The sequence below is a fragment of the Salmo trutta genome, chromosome 23, assembly GCF_901001165.1.
Source record: "Salmo trutta chromosome 23, fSalTru1.1, whole genome shotgun sequence".
Classification (NCBI taxonomy): domain Eukaryota; kingdom Metazoa; phylum Chordata; class Actinopteri; order Salmoniformes; family Salmonidae; genus Salmo; species Salmo trutta.
The window spans coordinates 14943430-14969426 of record NC_042979.1 but is presented as its reverse complement, the minus strand read 5'-3'; the positions used below and the strand labels follow the sequence as shown (position 1 = coordinate 14969426).

The window sequence follows — 25997 nt, the reverse complement described above, 5'->3', positions numbered from 1 at the left end:
CTTATGGGATCGTCTTTTATTTTACGTCATAAAGGTCATTGGGTTTATGCCTTGAAAGATGCACTGTAATTGGTATGTTGAACAACACTGACAAATATAACTTCATAACGTTCACATTTCCCTCACAAAATCCTGCCCCACATGGGTGTGTCCTGCTCCATCTCTCTGTACTTTCAATGGTGAGACTGTACCTGTGACTCGCTCAATACGGAAGTGGTCAGATGACGCGGATGCTACGCTACAGGACTGTTTTGCAAGCACAGACTGGAATAAATTCCGGGGTTCATCCAATGGCATTGAGGAATACTCCACCTCAGTCATCGGCTTCATCAATAAGAGAATCAATGACGACGTCCCCACAGTGACCGTACATACAGTTCCCAACCAGAAGCCATTGACTACTGCAACATCCGCACTGAGCTAAAGGCTAGAGCTGCCGCTTTCAAGGAGCGGGATCTTAACACGGAAGCTTATAAGAAATCCCTCTATGCCCTCAGACGAACCATCAAACAGGCAAAGCGTCAATACAGGACTAAGATCAAATCGTACTAGACCGGCACTGACGCTCGTTGGATGTGGCAGGACTTGTAAACCATTACAAACTACAAAGGGAAGCACAGCCGAGAGCTGCCCAGTGACACGAGCTTACCAGACGAGCTAAACTACTTCTATGCTCGCTTCGAGGCAAATAACACTGAAATATGTATGAGAGCACCAGCTGTTCCGGAAGACTATGATCACGCTCTCTGCAGCCGATGTGAGTAAGATCTTTAAACAGTTAAACATTCACAAGGCCGCAGGGCCAGACGGATTACCAGGAAGTGTACTGCAAGCATGCGCTGACCAACTGGCAAGTGTCTTCACTGACATTTTCAACCTCTCCCTGTCCGAGTCTGTAATACCAACATGTTTTAAGCAGACCACCGTAGGGCCTGTGCCCAAGAACACTAGGGTAACTTGCCTAAATGACTACTGACCCGTAGCACTCACGTCCGTAGCCATGAAGTGCTTTGAAAGGTTGGTAATGGCTCACATCAACACCATTATCCCAGAAACCCTAGACCCACTCCAATTTGCATACCGCCCTAACAGATCCACAGATGATGCAATCTCTATTGCACTCCACACTGCCCTTTCCCACCTGGACAAAAGGAATACCTAAACGTCCCTTTTTCAGGACCCTGTCTTTCAAAGATAATTCGTAAAAACCCAAATAACTTCAGATCTTCATTGTAAAGGGTTTAAACACTGTTTCCCATGCTTGTTCAATGAACCATAAACAATTAATGAACATGCACCTGTCGAACGGTCGTTAAGACACTAACAGCTTACAGACGGTAGGCAATTAAGGTCACATTTATAAAAACGTAGGACACTTGATAGGCCTTTCTACTGACTCTGAATAACACCAAAAGAAAGATGCCCAGGGTCCCTGCTCATCTGTGTGAACGTGCCTTAGGCATCCTGCAAGGAGGCATGAGGACTGCAGATGTGGCCAGGGCAATAAATTGCAATGTCCGTACTGTGAGACGCCTAAGATGGCGCTACAGAGAGACAGGACGGACACCTGATCTTCTTCGCAGTGGCAGACCATGTGTAACAACACCTGCACAGGATCGGTACATCCAAACATCACACCTGAGGGACAGGTACAGGATGGCAACAACCACTGTCCGAGATACACCAGGAAAGCACAATCCCTACCTACATCAGTGCTCAGACTGTCCGCAATAGGCTGAGAGAGACTGGACTGAGGGCTTGTAGACCTGTTGTATGGTAGATCCTCACCAGACATCACCGGCAACAACGTCTCCTATGGGCACAAAGTCACCGACGTTGGACCAGACAGGACTGGCAAAAAGTGCTCTTCACTGACGAGTTGCGGTTTTGTCTCACCAGGGGTGATGATAAACGCGAATCTGACCATCGAAGGAATGAGCGTTACACCGAGGCCTGTACTCTGGAGCGGGATCGATTTGAAGGTGGAGGGTCCGTCATGGTCTGGGGCGGTATGTCATAGCATCATCGGACTGAGCTTGTTGTCATTCCAGGCAATCTCAATGCTGTGAGTTACAGGGAAGACATCCTCCTCCCTCATGTGGTACCCTTCCTGCAGGCTCATCCTGACATGACCCTCCAGCATGACAATTCCACCAGCCATATTGCTCGTTCTGTGCGTGATTTCCTGCAAGACAGGAATGTCAGTTTTCTGCCATGGCCAGCGAAGAGCCTGGATCTCAATCCCATTGAGCAAGTCTGGGACCTGTTGGATCGGAGGGCTAGGGCCATTCCCCCCAGAAATGTCCGGGAACTTGCAGGTGCCTTGGTGGAAGAGTGAGGTAACATCTCACAGCAAGAACTGGCAAATCTGGTGCAGTCCATGAGGAGAAGATGCACTTCAGTACTTAATGCAGCTGATGGCCACACCAGATACTGACTGTTACTTTTGATTTTGACCCCCCCTTTGTTCAGGGACACATTACTCCATTACTGTTAGTCATAAGTCTGTGGAATTTGTTCAGTTTGTCTCAGTTGTTGAATCTTGTTATGTTCATACAAATATTTACACGTTAAGTTTGCTGAAAATAACAGTTGACAGTGAGAGGACATTTCTTTTTATTCTGAGTTTATGTGAGAATGCTATTCATTGACTACAGCTCAGCTTTCAACACCATAGTGCCCTCAAAGCTCATCAATAAGCTAAGGACCCTGGACTAAACACCTCCCTCTGCAACTGGATCCTGGACTTCCTGACCTCAGGTGGTAAGGGTAGGTAACAACACAACCAGAAATAACTTTAGATTTTAAGGTTCATGAAAAAAGCTCAAATTGGATATGTCTTTTCATCGTGTTAAATAAATTAGACCATGACCATTTCAAGTTTACCTTTCTACAAAATAAAAATGTATTTAAAAAAACATATTTAGGCAAGTTAGCTGGCTAACTATCCTGCTTTGTAGTATACCCCTCTGGACTACACATTACTTACCCAGAGACTGTCTCACTGTGTCCAATACAAAGGCTTTATTTGAAAGGCCTGTTGGCCACTGATTTATATGACATTGACGATACAGGCAGTCAGTCAGGCTGGCATCCCACCCCCTCTCTCCAACATGGGTGGTTATTCAGGTTAATCAGTTCATTCACTCAAGACACAGTCTGGGGACATTCTACCCCATCTGTTCAGAAACACAGATAACCCACCAGTGAATAGCATTTCATCAGATCTTGAAGCACTTTGGCATGTATACATTATCTAATGCCATTGTGTAGTAACCCAGCTGTATGAGATGGATCAGACATTTTGTGTCAGAGCACTCTCCAGTTGCCACACGTTAGCAGTTACGAAGACAAGGAGTTTTTTTTTTTTTTTGCGCTTGATTAGATGGATATCATGATAGGGTCATATCGGAAATTTGCTCAGGACACTTTCAATAAAGTGCCTCCGTGTGTTAATGATCACAGAATGTTTCACAGAACAGGACACATCTGATCAAATCTGATTTCAAAATAGCTTTTTATAACCAAATAAAAGATACATGTCACGTTCTAAGGAGGAGGATTTTATCTGAATCCATAAGCATGTCTGTCTATGATGTACAGCGAGTAAGGGAGGGTGGTATGGACATGGCCTAGTCAGCAAATGGTGCATTTTGAATTGATCACTGCCTTTTACTATATTGGCCAAGTAATGTCACAACTGAACACCAATATTGTCAAAGCATACATTATGGTACACAGCCTTATCGCTCACACAAAATATATAATTTTTTAATTGAAATGTTTCCATGTGTTTGGTTCTTATTTTGTGTCTTTTTTAGATAACACTAATGTGTTCACTCTAAAGTAGCATTTCAATATATTGCTTTAATTACATGTTTATAACAGGCATCCAATGACAACAGATCTAGTCAATAACACATGTATTTGCAAGAAAGTATCCTTTTCAGTTGTTCAAGTGAGGGAAAAATCTGCCACAAGGGGAAAAGCCCTCAACACTTCCTGTAACAACTCTCCAATGCTATGAAGAGGACTTTATCTAGAGTGTATTCAATGTTGGAGATAGTTTTCAGTCTTTGAGACAGAATGGCCACTCTTTCTGAGAAAAGCTGCAGAGGTTTAGACAGAGCAGTGGCTGGCTGGTCATCAGCGGCATGAGCGATGCTCCTTGGGACAGTGCCCCTCCCCCACCCTTCCCCTCTGTAAATTATAGCAGCACTTTAGGTAATGAAAGAGTTGAAGACCGGCCACTAATAAAAGCCATTAAGTGAATAAAGCACTTCCCCCTCTAACGAAATTAAAGAATCTGCCCCTTCGGAGAGGGGAGGACTCTCTATTAATATTTATGAAATGCGGAACCAACCCCTCCAAACTCCCCATACCACATACAATCCCACCCTGCCCGAGTCCTCGCCAGTCCACCTATCCCAGGAGAAAATCCCTAACCCCTCCTAACTTGAAGGAGGGGCTGGGGGTATGGGCTTTGGGGGTGTTGGAGAAGACGCAGTCATGACAGTCTGTCTCCAGTTGAGCAAGAGGCGAGACACCCAGCTCAGAGGAGCACCTGCTCTTCCTCACGACCCTCAACTCTACCCCACCAAGCTGGACGTCCCACCATCGGCTCTGGGGCAGGAAGGATGGAGACTGAGGGTCTCCATGGACAGACCAGGTTGGAGGGAGTGACTTTCCAGTGACACCAGTCGGAGTGCTTCAAAGACGGCTAAGGTATAATGGACGTGAGGTATAACGGGTAATGTATATTGAAATTCTGAACGTTCTAGTGTTTCGATGTTTTATATTTGCCTAATTGTCTTGAGATCCTCTGACAGCTTCTATGACCCTTGGTCCACAGTACCCCTGGGTTTACAGCTATTTTCTGTAGTCTTGCCTTCAGTGGAAGAGGACAAAGATGATGGTTCATCCAAGTCCTGTGGACGAAGAGAGACAAATTAAACTTTCTCCCGTCTAATATACAGTGTATTCTATAAATTGTGAAGTTTATAGTTTAGAAAAATATAGCTTAGTTTGAAAGACCTTAGTTTAGGACACTCAGAGAAATTCAAATTGTTAAAACAGCATGTGTGAAATCATATATCCATGCATAAAAACCATGACACCATCCCACCAACCATAATACCATCGCGCCACCTTTGTCCACCTGAAACAATGAAATACTCAGATGGACAGCTCTGTCTTTGCAGTGCAGTATTCCCTGAACATGTCAACCTTCCATAGTCCATTTTTTCCCTTCTAGTCTGTTACCAAAACCCCACTGCTCATCGATCTATACACAAGTTGTCACACTCTTCCATGCATGCATATCTTTTCTCATTTCATCACACAAAGTGGTTCAGTTGTCGGAGCTTAACTTGATTATCACTGAAACCCTTCCCATTTCAATAAGATATCCCAGGGGATATAGTAAAGAATGGAAGTAACAATATTTCCAAAGCCGCTGATGGGGCTGTCCTCTGTGGAGGGCATTATTACATACTGACTGACCGCTGAGTTCAGTGACCGATAACCAGGTTTGAGCTATCATGTCAAAAGTGGTTGAGTCTCAGGTCTGATGAGATGGCAAATGTCTACAGATGGACACTGGTGATATGGCTGGCTGTATCTGCTGTTCCCGAGCTGTTCCATCTTTGTCCTTGGACATTGAGACTATTCTTTGTCCATTAGCTGGAGGACCTAAGAGCTGGAGATATTGATGTACTTTAACAAGATAACCATCATTCCACCAAACTCTGTTTTCATTGATTCCCCATAACGTAGTAGTAATTTCATTAACAAACTCTTCCTGTTGTTCTGTTTTGATTCATATTATGTCGATTTAAAAACACCCTGAGTTAAACGGTGAAAATGTATGTGTTTTAGGTATCCTATGGGGTGGGGTACGAAGGATGGGAGGGCGGGGTTTGTCGCAGTCTATGCGCAGGAAGGGCGGTGCCCGCTTTCACTGCAGTGAGTGTGACCTATGACTAATCCTTTTTTGTAATTTTCTTGATGTCCCTAGCCACACTGTATTACGAACACTGCCCCTATCTCAATAGTGTGTAAGTCGGTGTCATTTGGGTCCATCACTCCCCAGGTCTGCAACCCTCCCTGATGCCAATGGACATCCACCACTTCTCCTCCTGGGCTATCAATGCCGTAGAGCTGTGGTGTTGTCCTCGGAACACAAACAGAGTTGTTGGAAGACCAAAGCATCAAGAAATAGCATATTCTGGTGGCGGATTGTTCCTTTCATGATTTTAGAGCGGATTACAATATTCACTCATAATGGACTGACTGGCTCCAGTCATGCATTTTTCTATCAAAGTGATCAAAATGTACTTTTTACAGGATTCTACTTTTTTAGCTCTACCATCCCACCTTTAATTGACCAGATTGAACCTGGTCCCACATAACCTCAGATGGCTGTACATCTCTGCCCAGGACCCCATTGTGCTTGATCTAACCATGCAGTACTTCTTCTGTCCATGGTGGTGCCAAGCACTTTGGAGTCTTGTGAGCACTCTCCCCACTACATGCTTAACTGGATGTAAAAAAGAATCCTACATCTTTATCCATAGTTATGACAGAGTTTTGTCCAATTCGGATTCTCACCATTCTTCTCTGAGGTGTGCCCTCGTTCACCCCTCCTCAAGGACTTAAAGGGGTTGGATTGGTATAGACAGTGTATGTAGATGGACTTTCAGTACAATATTTCTTTCACCCATCCTATGCGTTTTAATACTTGAGGGTGAACGAGTACATACTTTAAAGAGGAGGAGAATTAGTCTCCATTGATGCACTAGTCTAGTGTGAGGTCAAAAGTCACATCTGCACATTTTCCATTGGGTAAGATCTGAAGCCATTTTTGATTTGAAGGACAATTTTTTAACCCCTTATATTCTGACAAGTATGTTGTTTCTGTGGGTCCAAATAAATTAAACAAAAAGACTGTGTGAATCTCTGAAATTTAAATGAATGTGTCAGTGTTAAATTGACAGGGATTGGACAGGACAAAAGGAGAGACTTATTGAATTATTGTGAATAAAGCAGTTTTGTGGTTTCCTACAAGCTGGCTGCAGCGTGGCAGATTTATGGCCACAATCAATTAGCGCAAGTGTCTCCACATTTGACTAAGGCACTTAATCTCCACCAGTAGGTCAGACTTTACGGTATCAAAGTACTCAAGACTGTGGACATATTGGCTCTGAAAACCATACTGCCGAGACATTAATTTACCATATGTCATTTGGCACAATGTTACTTATGCCAACGAGTTTTCAATCCCAGAGATAATGGGCATATAGACTGATAACACGTGTATACTCGGCTTTCTTTTTATCCAGTTTTGTGGTCTGAATTTACAATGGAGGGTATTTTATGCAGTCTCTGTGTGGTGTGAAAGGAATTACCTTAACATCACATTCGCTAATTTGAATAAACTCTCAAAAACATTGTCAGCCTCTGATTTTAATGTTCAAAGAAGTTTTATCCAAAGGTACACGTTCTTCAGACTTTTATGGTTCATTTGTATCATAAAATGCTTTATGATTTGTATCAACTGGGTTTGTCAACCAGATGATTCAGTCTAAGCACAAATAAAACATCCGATGTCATCATATATGGAAGCAATGAGGAAATGGCTTCCCCCCTCTAAAACAGAACTGACCACGTTCCCGCTCAGACAGAGAACGTTTTATTTACCCACTTATCTGTCATGCCATGAAAACCAAACCTTGCTTTCTTTGTCTAGGAAAAATTATCTTGTATACCAATGTGATCCGAATGCGTGTTGCCGTTTGAATACAGGCTGTGCCCTCTTCAGTAGGTCACGGATGCCATACATTATCATACTGCACATTTCCAGTGGATGGTGTGGTTTGACATTTGTACCGTTTCACATCCTGGACCTGCTTCAGCCATCTGTTGTCTACATATAACACTGTATAGGAGTTTAGGCAAAGATTTCATAGGAGAACGTCAGAGTGGGGCGGGCAGCTAAGATTTAAATGTCCATAACAATTATTCATTTTGGCAGAGAAGTACATTTGTTTCCTGAAAAGATATAGGTATCGGGCTAACACAGATCTGGCCACTGGGGGTACGTGGCACCCATCTTACAAAAGAAGGTTTAACGGAATAAATAAAACACATTCAGGAAGGAGCAGCTTGGCATTGCAGGAGAAACAGCACACGACTGACGAATGACTCCTAGGTAAAATTGTTATGTGGGCCCTAAAGGGACAGGATATGCTGATTTTTTAAATGTTATTTAACTAGTTAAAGTTAAGAACAAATTCTTATTTACAATGACAGCCTTCCCCGGCCAAACCCTAACGACGCTGCCAATTGTGCGCAGCCCTATGGGACTCCCAATCACGGCCGGTTGTGATACAACCTGAAATCGAACCAGGGTCTGTAGTGACGCCTCTAGCACTGAGATGCAGTGCCTTAGCCCGCTGCAGTGCCTTAGCTAACGAGTGGCGCAGCGGTCTGAGGAAGACAATGGCACTGCACTAGCTAAAGCATGCGAGCTAGATATGTTGTAAAACCTTTTTATAATACATTAGTATTTCACTACTTGTTAACATTGCATTTCAATAAGCATTTAACACATTATATAGCATTTCTAAAGGCTTTTTCATCCAAGTTATTATAGTGTAGCCAAAGATTAAGGCAAAATACAATATACTTCAAATTGATTTATTGAATCTGATTAGTTGCTCCATTTCAACATGGAATCATACAATGACAACTTCTTTCCTGGTTTCATAGATTTTCGTTTTCTTCTCAATTTCTTTCACACAATTTCTAAAGAATCAACTTCTGGAAATCATATCCAAGGTGTTCAACTCCATGTTGAAAAAGAGATTTAGTTTATAGAACACACCACTGTGACCTACGGGAAGTGACATAGTTGTCTAGAAAGAAAAAGTGATAGCACACCAGAAAGTGGTACAATCACAAGGTGGACATTCCCAAAACATTGCATACAGTAGTATTTCAATATAGAAACCAAAGATTCTTATGTTCAGCATACAGTAGCTCTACAACTGACCATCTCAAAACAAAAGCTCAATTAGAGGCAATTTCCTCTCACAACATTTCAAACATTTATATACTGGTAACTGAACAGTTTTTTCCCCCAAACAGAAAACAAGTGTGTTTATCAAAGGTAAAAGTAGGCAAACGATCTTCAGACTTCATGAGAGTAAGTTACTTTAAAGGGATGGTTCCGGATTTTGGCAATAAGGCCATTTATCTACTTCCCCAGAGCCAGATTAACTTGTGGATACCATATTTATGTATCTGTGTCCAGTATGAAGGAAGTTAGTTTGCTAGCAAATGCTAACTAGCGTCAGCACAATGACTGGAAGTCTATGGGTATCTGAAAGCATGTTAGTAGATACCCATAGACTTCCAGCCATTGTGGGACCCAAGGAATTAAACAAAATTACCCATACCATAGTTCAATAGCATCTTTTTAATCAGTGGTGTAAAGTACTTAAGTAAAAATATTTTAAAGTACTAAAGTAGTTTTTTGGGGTCTGTACTTTAACATTTATATTTTCCAACTTTTACTTCACTACATTCCTAAAGACAATAATGTACTTCTTACCCCATACATTTTCCCTGACACCCAAAGAAACGTTACATTTTGAATGCTTAGCAGAACAGGACAATGGTCCAATTCAAGCACTTATCAAGAGGTCATCCTACTTCTGATCTGGCGGACTCACTAAACACATGCTTATTTTGTAAACAATGTCAGAGTGTTGGAATGTGCCCCTGGCTATCCGTAAATTAAAACAAGAAAATGGTGTCGCCTGGTTTGCTTAATATAATTAATTTGAAATGATTAATTCTTTCACTTTTGATATTTAAGTATATTTAAGAAATTACATTTACTTTTGATACTGAAGTATTTTAAACCAAATACTTTTACTCAAGTAGTATTTTACTGGGTGACTTTCACTTGAGTAATTTTCTATTAAGGTATTTTTACTCAAGTATGACAATTTGGTACTTTTTCCACCACTGTTTTTAATGCACTTTTACATTTCTAACTCAGTAATGGTGAACTACCAACAATCTGTTTCATGTACTGTAGTCACGCATGTACTGTATACTGGAACCATAAATTCATGAAACCGTCACTGAAAACAAAATACCTGTTTTAACCAATATCAGCAACAGCCAAAAAAATACCTGTTTTAACCAATATCAGCAACACAGACAAAAAATGAATATCCCACAGAAACCGGTGTTAATTCCAATTGTACCAGATTGTCAGGCTGTAAATAGAGAATTCACATGTGTTTATCTGTCCCACAGAGCAGACATTCATGCCCCTTGGTCCACCAGAAGGAACTAGCTAATATATCACACTGAACAAAAAACACATGAAATATATTAGACATATACACACACACACAAGGATGCAAAGGGCACATGATGTTACTACACACGTGCCTTCCAAAGCTCATCAGTAATAGAAAAAGTGTTGCACTACTATAAGTAAGGCTACTTTCACTGTGAAGGTACACTAACAGCTGAGCAAACACAAACATCTTCCTCTGTAGTGCAAACTATCAAGCAGTCCGTCTTAATAATGCCTGTTCCATTACTTTGAACTTTGTACTCAGGACAAAGTACAGTTATTCAGTCACAGTCATGGGGGCAGCAGGTAGCCTAGCAGTTAAGAGTGTAGGACCAATAATCAAAACGTTGCTGGTTCAAATCCCAGGGCAGACTAGGTGAAAAACATCTGTCCATGTGCCCTTGAGCAAGTCATTTAACCCTCATTGTTCCTGTAAGTCACTCAAGATACTGTAAATATCCATTCCATTGGAAAGCAGATAGTTAGGTGACACAAAAACACACATGCTTATTTTTTTATAGAATTTTTGGATCAGGGCATAAAACATGGACGAGTGTAGGGGAACTGCAATGCAAGTAAAACAAAAACCAGCAAGAACACTTTCCCATAGAGGATTTTGCGGTTGCCATAAGACACCTTGGACAGGAAGACACTGGTAATCTTCAGAAGGCTGTTAGAAGTGACCTGGCAGTTTAAAACACAGACAAGGCGTGACAGACAAAGAAGTGAGAAACCTCAGTTCTGCAGACAAAAACGTCACTAATCCCATAACGTGAAAAAGAGACCACTAGAGCCCTTAAATTCACTCATCTGTGGAAGTCAATGTGCCAGGGCATTCAGCTACAAAGCATGTTCCTGGTATCACATCGTGTTTATTTATAGATGTTCTTCTTTCTCGGTTGTATAAACAAACTATGCATGCATGTAGCTAAGCCTTTACAGCGAGCTATTTCAGTGCGGATATGACCAAATAAGGAACACAAACAAGGTGGCTGGAAGAAACTACTAGACATGGTGGATGACGTGAGAAACAATGCTTTGGCAACATCTCTATAGGGGTAATGTTTTTGGTGCAGTCTCGCTAGTTGGTGTAGCAGCTAGTTAACAAAAGGAGGCATGATGGACACCTCTCCCCTCAGGATGTTGGCTGTCTAGCACTATTGTTTCAAGGCAGAAAGCTCCAATGGCAATTCTCCTGGCAGAAAAAGAGAAGTCTTTCCTCCAAAGTGTTCAAAGGCTCTTGTTGGTACAATTTAAGCTTCTCATGGCAATTATGTTATCAATATGGCTGTGACCATTATAACCACTCAAATAGCAACAGTATAGCACGAGTACGGCATATCTTCAACGTATGTATATTCCAGCTTCATTTGATATCCTATCACCCCTTGTGTCCAAAAGCTTGTGTTTTGAAGGTCGTTGAATGCGAGCAGGTGCAGGTTACTCTCCCCAACCCTGCTTAAAAAAAAGTCCCTTAGGCGTAGATCTGCCCAGGGCGCGTGTTGTCCCCAAGCCGGTCCTGGCTGGGCTGGTGCTTGGTTTCCTTGGACTTCACGGCGCTGGCATAATCATAGATCCCTACCTCCAGGTTCTTAGCCTTCAGGGCTGCAGTATGCAGTTTCTCCAGAAAGTCAGGCATACCTATGAGTGAGGAGGACAAAAGCTGATGACCAGGATAACATACAACCACAGGGCAAACCACAGTCATGGCAGTGGAGACTGCAGACCTCAAAATACTTACTTTTTTCCTTTTAAAGGGTTTGATTGAATACTCTAACCTAAGGTGACTCTCCATCCAGATAAAAGTAAATCAGACCAAGAAGCAAAGCAGTGAGCTACAATACCAGCAAATCAAGTTGTGGGTCATGCTGAAGAATCAGCCAATAACTGTAGCCCAGCTACCGCAGCTAAAAAAAGAAAATCTCTCTCCCATTGAGTTAGGTCAATATAATATATTTGCATAGTCAGTGGCTGCATTTGATGGAAAGATCGCTGGGAATGGATGGTTCCTTTTGTGCCCTACTGCCCTTCAGTGAAGCACTTCTGCTGTGTCGCTTCAGAGAAATATCTGACTCCATGTACGTACATTTACTATGAACAGATGGCTGTCCTTGTGAATAAGGAGGGCTGTTCCTGTAAATATCCCATATATCTTTTGTTTGATATTCTAACAATTACTACATCCAGTTTACACTTGGGGATAACCATTAAGCTCAGTGAAGAGAAACAGGAGTATGAGGGCTCACCACTGGACACCATCCAGCTCACACAGTAGCGGGGAAAGGCGGTCTGAGGGTCGTCGCTGTAGGTCAAAAGGTAGTTAAAGCCATTCTGTGGGTCAGGACGACATGACAAGGTCAGATACTGTAATCTAACATGCACACAATAAGCATACGTCACTATAGGGTAAGATTATCTGTTGTCTTATGATAGCCTCTCTATTCACCTCATCAAAGGACTTGTGAGGGCGAATGACCATCTTGGACTGGTATGAGTGGACTCTGACATAGTCCTGAGTTTCTGGGACTCCAGGATGCTGAACTGCTCTAAATGACCAAAAAAGGGAGAAAAAGGGAGAAGAGAGAGAGTAAATTAAAAAAAAATAAGATTCCAAGCATCTGAGTGGGAAAAAAAGTGATACAAAATTACCTCACATTTGTATTTAAATAGAACTATTTTACATAAAGTCAACCCTCACCTGGAGATCAGGACCATCAGATTATTCTCCACATCAACATTGTAGCGACGCACATAAACATAGTCCCTCGAGTACATGGGATACTGTGGGAAGATAATCCAACAAATCAAAAATACAATATAAAATGTAGGATACAACTACACGTTGCCATCTGTGACCTACGACACAGCCCTTATTCAGGGAAACATCGCTTCTGCTTCATAAAATACAATACAATACTGCAGAAGTTCCCAAGCTAGGGGTCATGACCCCATGTGGGGTCGCCTGACATGTAAATGCATTCACGGGAGAATTTCCAAAATCATGAGAAATAAAATGTACATAATACCAGTCAAAATTTTGGACACGCCTACTCATTCAAGGGTTTTTCTTTGTTTTTACTATTTTCTACATTGTAGAATAATAGTGAAGATGTCAAAAATATGAAATAACACATGGAATCATGTAGCAACCAAAAAAGTGTTATAAAATAAATTTGGATTTGTCTATTTGAGATTCTTCAAAGCAGCCACCCTTTGCCTTGATGACAGCTTAGTACAGTCTTGGCATTCTCTCAACCAGCTTCATGTGGTAGTCACCTGGAATGCATTTCAATTAACAGGTGTGCCTTGTTAATAGTACATTTTTGGAATTTCTTCCATTCTTAATGCATTTGAGCCAAGCAGTTGTGTTGTGACAAAGTGGGGGTGGTGTACAGAAGATTGTCTAACCAAATAGTGCTAAGTCCATATTATAGCAAGAACAGCTCAAATAAGCAAAGAGAAACGACATTCCATCATTACTTTAACTTCTCTAGGGTGTGTGGGACGGTAGCGTCCCACCTCGCCAACAGCCAGTGAAATAGCAGAGCGCCAAATTCAAAACAACAAAAATCTCATAATTCAAATTTCTCACACATACAAGTATTATACACCATTTTAAAGATAATCTTCTCAATAAACCAACCACACTGTCCGATTTCAAAAAGGCTTTACGGCGAAAGCATAGCATTAGATTATGTTAGGACAGCACCTAGACAAGAAAAACCACACAGCCATTTTCCAAGCAAGGAGAGGCGTCACAAAAACCAGAAATACAGCTAAAATGAATCACTAACCTTTGATGATCTTCATCAGATGGCACTCATAGGACTTCATGTTACACAATACATGTATGTTTTGCTCGATAAAGTTCATATTTATATCCAAAAACCCCATTTTACATTGGCGTGTAATGTTCAGAAATGTTTTGCCTCCCAAAACTTCCGGTGAATGAGCACATCAATTTACAGAAATACTCATCATAAACGTTGATAAAATATTCAACTGTCATTCAAAGAATTATAGATACACTTCTCCTTAATGCAACCGCTGTGTCAGATTTCAAAAAAGCTTTACAGCAAAAGCACACTTTGCAATAATCTTTAGTACGGCGCTCAGTCACAAAACCAAACCCGCCATTTTGTGGAGTCAACAAAACTCAGAAATAGCATTATAAATATTCACTTACCTTTGATGATCTTCATCGGAATGCACTCCCAGGAATCCCAGTTCCACAATAAAATGTTCATTTGTTTCGATAAAGTCCATCCTTTATGCCCAAATACCTCCTTTTTGTTTGCGCGTTCAGTCGAGTAATCCAAATCCACTGTGCTCGCGCAGTTAGTTCAGACGAATAGTCAAAAAAGTTATATTACAGTTCGTAGAAACATGTCAAACGATGTATAGAATCAGTCTTTAGGATGTTCTTATCATAAATCTTCCATAATATTCCAACCGGACGAAGCATGAAACAACGTTCTAAAGACTGTTGACATCTAGTGGAAGCCGTAGGAAGTGCAAAATGACCCCACAGACACTGTATATTGGATAGGGAATCACTTGAAAAACTACAAACCTCCACACTTCCAACTCCAGCTTCCAACTCCACACTTCCTGGTTGGATTTTTTCTGGGTTTTGCCTGCCATATGAGTTCTGTTATACTCACAGACATCATTCAAACAGTTTTAGAAACTTCAGAGTGTTTTCTATCTTACTAATAATATGCATATCTTAGCTTCTGGGACTGAGTAGCAGGTAGTTTACTCTGGGCACCTTCTTCATTCGGACGTCAAAATACTGCCCCCTACCCAAGAGAGGTTAAGACATGAAGGTCAGTCATTCCGGAAAATTTCAAAAACTTAAAAAGTTTCTTCAAGTGCAGTCGCAAAAACCATCAAGCGCTATGATGAAACTGGCTCTCATGAGGATCGCAACAGGAAAGGAAGACCCAGAATAACATCTGCTGCAGAGGATACGTTCATTAGAGTTAACTGCACCTCAGAAATTGCAGCCCAAATAATGCTTCACAGAGTTCAAGTAACAGACATCACGACAAACTGATCAGAGGAGACAATGAATCAGGCTTTCATGGTCAATTTGCTGCAAAGAAACCACTACTAAAGGACACCAATCATAAGAAGAGACTTGCTTGGGCCAAGAAACACAAACAATGTACATTAGACCGGTGGAAATCTGTCCTTTGGTCTGATGAGTCCAAATTTGAGATTTTGGGTTCAAACTGCTGTGTCTTTGTGAGACGCAGAGTAGGTGAACGAATGACCTCTGCATGTGTAGTTCCCATCATGAAGCATGGAGGAGGTGGTGTGATGGTACTTTGCTGGTGACACTGATTTTTCTGCAGCGATATGCCATCCCATCTGGTTTGCGTTTAGTGTGACTATCATTTGTTTTTCAACAGGACAACGACCCAACACACCTCCAGGATGTGTGAGGCCTATTTGACCAAGAAGGAGAGTGATGAGTGCTGCATCAGATGACCTGGCCTCCACAATCACCCCGACCTCAAACCAATTGAGATGGTTTGGGATGAGTTGGACTGCAGAGTGAAGGAAAAGCAGCCAACAAGTGCTCAGCATATGTGGGAACTGAGCATTAATGCCATGTTCAAAACAACTGGGAACGGTCATCTAATTCCAACTCGCAAACTTGGGCCTCTTTCTAGAACTCTGACCTAAAGATCACTGACGTCATGATTTGACTTCGTATTTTTCAAAGTTCCCAGTTGTCTTGAAAGCACTATAAAACTCCTGGTAGCCTACCCTTCACCAGCTCTGTGTGAAACTGGATTCAGTGCCCTCTTTTGCATTAAAACCAAATATCAATCCAGGTTGGATGTGACAGCAGAGATGAGGTGCGCACGGTCAAGCACCTCCCTGACTTTGAGAAGCTCAGGCGCGACATGCATCTAGCCACACCCATCTCATTAGTGGTGGTGAGATAGGAGACATTATGTCAGACTAATTTGCTATTGACTAATAGCCCCACGTAAAAAAAAATATATGATGGTAAGTTGACAGTACAATCAGAAATACTGTTAGAATGTTTTTCAATTGACTGCCATAGCCCCAAATAAAAAAGTAAACATTGGCTGTTAATTACATTTATTTTACTTTGGTGGAGATCACGAGACTTTTTAGATATCAAAATGGGGTCTTGGGACAAAATAGTTTGGGAACTCCTGCTAGCAAGTATCTGTAATAATGAAATTGAGAGCATCATGAGCAAGGCAAGAACATGAAGCACTCACAACAGTCTACAAATGTTACTTTGTAACATCAGAGAGAACCCACTGAGGCATATCACAAGTGCATGACTTTGATGATACGCATGAGTTCTGCATTTCTAGTGTGTGAGTTGGCAGGGGAAACTTACAGGGAAACGTGTGGCCCAGTGCACAACCTCTGAGCCTGTGTTGACGTCCCGGTCCACCACCTCCAGCTTGAGAACCAGAGCATCCCATGTCTTCCTGTACACCGTGTCCAACTGGGGCAAAGGGCAGAGCATGAGACAAGAGAGGAGCAGAGGCGTAATATAGCACGCACATACAACACCTAGAGCTACATACTTGCACAAAAACCTTACACTCCAAGCGCAGTTGGGTAAATAGACAACAAGAGCTAAATATGGACATAGACACTCAAATGCAAGAGAAGCGTATGAACATACAGGGAATCTGGTGCTGAATCTACACACAAGTCACTTGTACAGGTGACACCACACATTTTACTACAGAATACATTTCTTGATGGGTTCATTAAAAGGCCGAAGTTTCCTCTTGCACACAAATGTGTTTTTTTGCATTAAATGAACTTTGCAATTTAGACAGTTAGCATAAAGGAAACTAGCTTAGTACCTGGACATTGAAGAACTGTCGGGGGGTGACGTCGTTATAAGAACCCAAAACTGAAAAGATGAGAGGGAAAAGGGTCTTAATGATGACACCAGGGATGTCCGACAAAAGAAAAATCTTCATCGACCATGAGACGTTGGTTCTTTCAAACAATCGACTGGTCGAAATTTTCAAACTTGTATTCTTCCATATATAGACACATCCTACGTGTTTTAATCAAATCAACTACAGTGTAGTCGGAAAGTATTCAGACCACCTGACTTTTTCCATATTTCGTTATGTTACAAGCTTATTCTAAAATTGATTAAAGTTGTTTTTTTCCCACCCTCATCAATCTACACACAATACCCAATAATGACAAAGCAAAAACAGGCTTTGAAATGTTTGCAAATGTAGAAAAAAATACAACATTTAAAATATCACATTTACATAAGTATTCAGACCCTTTACTCAGTACTTTGTTGAAGCACCTTTGGCAGCGATTACAGCCTTGAGTCTTCTTGGGTATGACACAACAAGCTTGGCACTCCTGTATTTGAGGAGTGTGCCCCATTCTTCTCTGCAGATCCTCTCAAGCTCTGTCAGGTTGGATGGGGAGTGTTGCTGCACATCTATTTTCAGGTCTCTCGACCGGGTTCAAGTCTGGTCTTTGGCTGGCCCACTCAAGGACATTCAGTGACTTGTCCCGAAGCCACTCCTGCATTTTGGTGTGTGCTTAGGGTCCTGTTGGAATGTGAACCTTTGCCCCAGTCTGAGGTCCTGAGCACTCTGGAGCAGGTTTTCATCAAGGATCTCTCTGTACTTTCTCTGTTCATCTTTCCCTTGATCCTGACTAGTCTCCCAGTCCCTGCCGCTGAAAAACATCCCCACAGCACGATGCTGCCACCACAATGCTTCACCTTAGGGATGGTGCCAGGTTTCCTCCAGACGTGATGCTTGGCATTCAGGCCAAAGAGTTGAATCTTGGTTTCATCAGACCAGAGAATCTTGTTTATCATGGTCTGAGAGTCCTTTAGGTGCCTTTTGGCAAACTCCAAGCGGCTGTCATGTGCCTTCCATCTGGCCAAACTACCATAGAAGCTTGATTGGTGGAGTGCTGCAGAGATGGGAGAATCTTCCAGAAGGACAACCATCTCCACAGAAAAACTCAGGAGCTCTGTCAGAGTGACAGTCAGGTTCTTGTTCACCTCCCTGACAAAGGCCCTTCTCCTCCGATTGCTCAGTTTGGCTGGGCAGCCAGCTCTAGGAAGAGTCTTGGTGGTTACAAACTTCCTCCATTTTATGAAGATGGAGGCCACTGTTCTTGGGGACCTTCAATGCTGCAGAAATGTTTTTGGTACCCTTCCCCTGATCTGTGCCTTGACCCAATCCTCTATCGGACCTCTACGAACAATTCCTTTGACTTCATGGCTTGTTTTTTCCTCTGGCACGCACTGTCAACTGTAGGACCTTATATAAACAGGTGTTTGTCGTTCCAAATCATGTCCAATCAATGAAGTTATTTTACTGAAATCCCTAATTTGTTTAGTTAAAACATTCCCTATTCCCTCAACCCTTGCTCTCTTTCCATGACACATGTATGCATTGCATGCACGAGACCAATAGGGCCTGACCTACAGCATATCATAATCACATCAATGAATTTGTTATATCAAACTCTGAACACTAAGTTAAAGACTGGAGGTATTGCTCGCCTGAGATGGAATACCTCATGTAGCTGTAGACCACACCATCTATATTATTCGTAGCCGTCTATTTACCACAACAAACCGATGCTGGCACTAAGACCGCACTCAACGAGCTGTATAATGCCATAAGCAAACAAGAAAATTCTCATCCAGAAGCGGCACTATTAGTGGTTGGGAACTTTGATGCAGGCAAACTTAAATCCATTTTACCTAATTTCAACCAGCATGCCACATATGGAAAAAAAAAAAAAAAAAATCACAAATAAACTCTAGACCACCTTTCCTCCACACACAGACACACATACAAAGCTCTCCATCCCAACTAGAGGTCGACCGATTAATCGGACTGGCCGATTAATTAGGGCCGATTTCAAGTTTTCATGACAATCAGTAATCGGCATTTTTGGACACCGATCATGGTCGATTACATTGCACTCCACGAGGAGACTGCGTGGCAGGCTGACTACCTGTTATGCGAGTGCAGCAAGGAGCCAAGGTAAGGTGCTAGCTAGCATTAAACGCATCTTATAAAAAACAATCAATCTTAACATAATCACTAGTTAACTACATATGGTTGATGATATTACTAGTTTATCTAGCTTGTCCTGCGTTGCATATAATCAATACGGTGCCTAATTTATCATTGAATCATAGCCTACTTCGCCAAACGGGTGATTTAACAAGCGCATTCGCGAAAAAAGCACTGTCGTTGCACCAATGTGTACCTAACCATAAACATCAACGCCTTAAAATCAATACACAAGTATATATTTTTAAACCTGCATATTTAGTTAATATTGCCTGCTAACATGAATTTCTTTTAACTAGGGAAATTGTGTCACTTCTCTTGCGTTCTGTGCAACAGAGTCAGGGTATATGCAGCAGTTTGGGCCACCTGGCTCATTGCGAACTGTGTGAAGACTATTTCTTCCTAACAAAGACAGCCAACTTCGCCAAACGGGGGATGATTTAACAAAAGCGCATTTGCGAAAAAAGCACAATCGTTGCACGAATGTACCTAAACACCAATGCCTTTCTTAAAATCAATACACAGAAGTATATATATATATATTAAACCTGCATATTTAGTTAAAAGAAATCTAGGTTAGCAGGCAATATTAAACTAGGGAAATTGTGTCACTTCTCTTGCGTTCATTGCACGCAGAGTCAGGGTATATGCAACATTTTGGGCCGCCTGGCTCGATGCAAACTAATTTGCCAGAATTTTACGTAATTATGAAATAACATTGAAGGTTGTGCAATGTAACAGGAATATTTAGACTTATGGATGCCACCCGTTACGGAACGTTTCTGTATTTCACTGAAAGAATAAACGTTTTGTTTTCGAAATGATAGTTTCCGGATTTTACCATATTAATGACCTAAGGCTCGTATTTCTGTGTGTTACTATATTATAATTAAGTCTATGATTTGATAGAGCAGTCTGACTGAGCGGTGGTAAGCAGCAACAGGCTTGTAAGCATTCATTCAAACAGCACTTTACTGCGTTTGCCAGCAGCTCTTCGCAATGCTTCAAGCATTGCGCTATTAATGACTTCAAGCCTATCAACTCCCGAGATTAGGCTGGTAATACTAAAAGTACCTGGCCTCCCGGGTGGCGCAGTGGTCTAAGGCACTGCATCGCAGTGCTAGCTGTGCCACCAGAGATTCTGGGTTTGAGCCCAGGCTTTGTCGCAGCCGGCTGCGACCGGGAGGCCCATGGGGCGGCGCACAATTGGCCAAGTGTCGTCTGGGTTAGGGAGGGTTTGGCCGGCAGGGATATCCTTGACTCATCGCGCACTAGCGACTCCTGTGGCAGGCCGGGCGCAGTGCACGCTGACCAGGTCGCCAGGTGTACGGTGTTTCCTCCGACACATTGGTGCTGCTGGCTTCCGGGTTGGATGTGCATTGTGTCAAGAAGCAGTGCGGCTTGGCTGGGTTGTGTTTCGGAGGACGCATGGCTCTCGACCTTCGCCTCTCCCGAGTCCGTACGGGAGTTGCAGCGATGAGACAAGACTATAACTACTACCAATTGGATACCACGAAATTGGGGAGAAAAAAGGGGTAAAATAATACAAATAAAAAAATAAAAAATAAAATACTAAAGTACCTATTAGAACATCCAATAGTCAAAGGTATATGAAATACAAATGGTATAGAGAGAAATAGTCCTATAATACCTACAACCTAAAACCTCTTACCTGGGAATATTGAAAACTCATGTTAAAAGGAACTACCAGCATTCATATGTTCCCATGTTCTGAGCAAGGAACTTAAACGTTAGCTTTCTTACATGGCACATATTGCACTTTTACTTTCTTCACCAACACTTTGTTTTTGCATTATCTAAACCAAATTGAACATGTTGTTTCATTATTAATTTGAGACTAAATTGATAGATGTATTATATTAAGTTAAAAAATTATTTAAAAAAAAATAGTGTTAATTCAGTATTGTTGTAATTGTTATTATTTCAAATATATATATATATATATAAAAAAAATAAAAAAAGCTGATTAATCGTTATCGGCTTTTTGTGGTCCTCCAATAATCGGTATCGGCGTTGAAAAATCATAGAACACCATCCCAACCGTGAAGCACGGGGGTGGCAGCATCATGTTGTGGAGGTGCTTTGCTGCAGGAGGTACTGGTGCACTTCACAAAATAGATGGCACCATGAGGAAGGGAAATTATGTGGATATATTGAAGCAACATCTCAAGACATCAGTCAGGAAGTTAAAGCTTGGTCGCAAATGGGTCTTCAAATGGACAATGACCCCAAGCATACTTCCAAAGTTATGGCAAAATGGCTTAAGGACAACAAAGTCAAGGTATTGGGGTGTCCATCACAAAGCCCTGACCTCAACCCTATAGAACATTTGTGGGCAGAACTGTAAAAGCATGTGCGAGCAAGGAGGCCTACATACCTGACTCAGTTACACCAGCTCTGTCAGGAGGACTGGGCCAAAATTCACCCAACTTATTGGGGGAAGCTTGTGGAAGGCTCCACGAAACATTTGACCCACGTTAAACAATTTAAAGGCAGTGCTACCAAATACTAATTGAGTGTATGTAAACTTCTGAGCCACTGGCAATGTGATGAAAGAAATAAAAGTTTAAATAAATCACTCTACTATTATTCTGACATTTCACATTCTTAAAATAAAGTAGTGATCCTAATTGACCTAAGACAGGGAATTTTTACTAGGATTAAATGTCAGGAATTGTGAAAAACTGAGTTTAAATGTATTTGGCTAAGGTGTATGTAAACTTCCGACTTCAACTGTATATATGCGCTCATCTCAGTGAACTAATCCACTGCGGTGCCCTAGACTAAAAGCCAATTTATGCTTGACATGAAGATGTGGTAGGAGGCTCCTTATCGAGGGTGTGATGCAATTGCAGAGCCTCCAGAGGCCAAATCGAGCTCTGTAGCACATCGCCATGCACCTCCCTAATTTTGGGCAGTACATCCTGTAGAAAACAAAAACTCACTTCCTTGACAACAGCTCTACACTGCTCCACAACACACAAGAAGTATGAATGCCCTGACTCCTGCTGAGCCTGTATGACCGTAAATGCTGCATGACCAATGCAGACGTCGGATTGACCATGCGCCCAGATACACAATGCACTTCTCTCTCCAGAATGCGCTCTGCCGCATATTTGTGCCCATTAATTGTTTCATAACTTCATTGTGTGAATTGTTGTTTGATTGTTAGTGTAAATCAATTCCCCATTACATATCACCAGTAGTACATTTACTGTTAATTCCTATCATTTCCAATCTACAATGTTCGTTTCTTTGGCTACGGTCATTTGTTAGTACATTAAATATTATTATTCCAGTCTTCCTGTTATCATTGTCAGAGTGGACACATTGTTTGCAGAGTGCACAACCTACGCTACACTTGTAAGAAACAAGTTTTGGTTTATTTCATTCCATTTACGAGTTTTGTCAATTTAGTCATTGTCTTTTGTTTAGTGCGCTCCTGTCAATGTTGAGTTAGGATGCGCAAGCATACAAGTAGGTCAATAGGCTACCTGGCCTGCGCGTAAATGTAGGCAAATAAAATGTTCCCATTTGGGGATCGGATAGTATTTCTGATTGGCTTAATGCACCACCACTAATAACCTGTTGAGCAGGCAATATAAGTTACTTTTTAGGCTTGTTTCATTTCCATTTGGATAGAATTTTGATTAACCACATGACAATGATTGAGATATGAAGACGTTATTATAAATGACATTTCACGAAAATGTGCATATGAAAACCATAACTAGCACGCAGATCGGTAGAAATGGTAAGATAAATAGGCATTCCACATGAGAAAGGTTGCAGACTCCTCGTTTTGCCTATTACCGGCAACTTCAGGAGAGTAATTTCAGAAGCTGCACAAGCCACAGGAGGAGAATAGTTTGGTCAGGTTAAGTTTTTTTCTTTTTTCTTCTGGTTATCTAGATCTCTGGCTCCCTCAAGGCATTTGTCTTATTTAAATCAGACAAGTTTCAGTCAACAAAGATGATATATATAGATTTATTTTTTTTGTCAACAAAGATATTTTTTTGTCAGGGACAGCCTTAGTGCCATCCCCACGGCCTCCACAGTTCACTCAGACAGCTATCTTGTACACCATTATTTTTTGCTACTGCTCGACTAAAGAAATCTTGGACGACCAACAGCCTATCGACCAAACAATCGACCAGTCGACTAAAAGGGGTCAGCCCTTGATTAAACTCAGACATGTAGATGATGATCATGGCAAAAAAAACATGGAAAAGAGTGCAAATCTACATCAAAGGGTTGATGAAATGATGACAAACCATATAGTCACAAAGAAAAGGTTTACTGCATGTTCTGGATGTCAAAGATCTGTGACAATGCAGGCTTACCTCTGTATTCACACAAGTGGCTTCCCTCAATTGGCCGCCTCCACACTTTGAAATTCTTCTTCTCCATGACAACTTCCCAGCCTGTCTCCACCTGCCCTTCAGCCTTCTCTGAGGATGCACTCAGATTCTTCACTGACTCCAAAGCTTGGAGCTCTAGTCCACACCTTTGGATGTGAGCAGAGTTAGAGTTCTTACCATATGTTCTTACCTATGTATGACATGTACTGGTGTTGCTGTATATACAGGTTCTAAACACTCAACATGCGAAGCATACCGCCTGCTTTCACATTACAGGACAAGGTTGAAGTAAAGGTAGTCCTAACATTCCACGCCTGCATTATGTAAACAATTGGGCAAATAACAGTGTACAATTATATGCACAACAACATGTTTCTCATTTAGAGTTGGAAGTAACAGCATGTCGCTACCTGTGTAGTTCTTCATCTCGGACCTTCTCGTCCTCCCACAGGAAGACACCGGCCAGTGCAGCCACAAGCTTCCCCGTGGAAGCGTGCTTGTTCTGGAGTCGACGCCATATGCTTCCTACCAGGGTCCACCTAGTTCGCTCTGAGTACAGGTTTGCGTAAAGCTCTCCAATCTGATAGGCGCGTCGAAGCCTCTGGCCTGTCACAAAGCTGCAATGGTTGGCAAAAATTGACAGCAGGCCTTGCTTCTTATTGTCAGACGCCACTTTTTTACTGGTGCCCACCCCGGATCTCTGGAGCCATGATAACAACAGGCCCATGCGTCTTCTCATCCATGTCGTGGTTTCGGATTTGCCATTGCCAATTCCCTGTCTCACTGTATTACTGCTTTGAAACCAAACAGCACATACACTGATTTCACATAATTTTATAAGTCGCCGTGGTGTAGACTGAAACATTCTGCTGATTGTGCAAGAGTAAGTTCGACCACTATAAGTGACAGCTAATTAAAGCAAGTGCACGCCTATTAGTTAACTTTCCTGTCACATGTGATATCTGTGGTGTATTTGGAACATTTGTTACCAACAATGTCAATTGTAACGCTGTCAGTATTGATGGGAAATTAACTAACTACGAATCATTTATATAACATAGGAAACAAACACTGCCAAAGATGTAGATTACTCTAACGTTAGGTGGTTATGTTGTTAACTTAAAGGCCTAAGAGATGACAACAAAGTATCAAACCAGGTCTCAAACTGTATTTGACATTAGCTTATTAGCTAAGCTACGCAATTCAAGAGCACGAGACAAGCACCAGCTAACGTACCACCATTGAACCGATGGTATTTGAGTGACGGCAGGCACAATGTACAGTCTATGAATAGTCGTTTAAACCACTATTGTTTTTAATAGTCGTCCATTTGGTTCAATTATTAGCTAGCTCACCAATTAATCGTACTTTCAACTCCGTGCAATAACCAGCATCACGTTTTTCTTACACATCGAAGTCAGTCGACATGATATTTGTCCCTAGTTACCACAGCCACAAAGTCATAATCATGGCTAAAACCCGCCTATTACTACAATTTATCTTATTAAAATCTGCTTTAAAACCTACCCATACCCTAACCTTAACCGCACTGCTAATTTGAAATTAAGACCAAAAAGCTCATTTTTGTTTCATACATTTTTAAGATATAGACCGTTTGACTTTGTGGATGTGGTAACTAGTGACAAAGGATCAAGCGCTTGTTCACGCCAATGGGGTTCAATCCCGGATAGCACTAACCAATAGAGTTCACACCCCCCTCGAGAGTACCCGCCTTATCTGGACAACACAATTCTTATTGGTTACTTATCATTGGGGTGCTATTTCATTTGTAGTAGTTGGTGTCAATCTTTTGATTAGCCACTAGCAGTTAAATTGGGATCCTGATTTCATTATGCAGTGAAGGTCCACGATAAAAGTGAAATACAAAAAAAGGTGAAAAGAAGTCTATATGCTATCCGTGATCCTTGGGACGTCTCTACCCTAAACAATGGCTGTGTTCGAATACCCATCCTAACATACTGTAACGACCCTGGGTTTATAAGCGCGGAAATTACAGTACTATTAGTTCCTTTTAGTATACTGTAAATGAACGGTATCATTTCAGTTGAGCGTACTAGAGCTTCGCCTGTCTACCAGAAGTTGATGCTTTTGCTAGCTTGTTAGCATAACAAATGACTGGCTAAACATTTTACG

The 25997-nt window shown here is 41.7% G+C and overlaps 1 protein-coding gene across 2 annotated transcripts; it reads right to left on the bottom strand.

Moving 5' to 3' along the window:
* Positions 1-8683: 8683 nt before the first annotated feature.
* On the bottom strand, positions 8684-25381 carry LOC115159455 (StAR related lipid transfer domain containing 7). Of its 2 annotated transcripts, XR_003868889.1 has the most exons (9): positions 24254-25381; positions 23826-23989; positions 17248-17297; positions 16767-16877; positions 13074-13156; positions 12822-12921; positions 12622-12706; positions 10204-12016; positions 8684-10166 (listed from the first exon to the last, which is right to left on the bottom strand). XR_003868889.1 is itself a non-coding variant. In XM_029709174.1 (8 exons), the coding sequence occupies exons 1-8, from the start codon at positions 24706-24708 to the stop codon at positions 11850-11852; spliced, it is 1215 nt and encodes a 404-aa protein (XP_029565034.1). In that variant the 5' UTR covers positions 24709-25381; the 3' UTR covers positions 8684-11849. The 2 variants fall into 2 exon arrangements, 1 of the variants encoding a protein (XP_029565034.1); XM_029709174.1 differs by having other exon boundaries at positions 8684-12016.
* Positions 25382-25997: the final 616 nt, after the last annotated feature.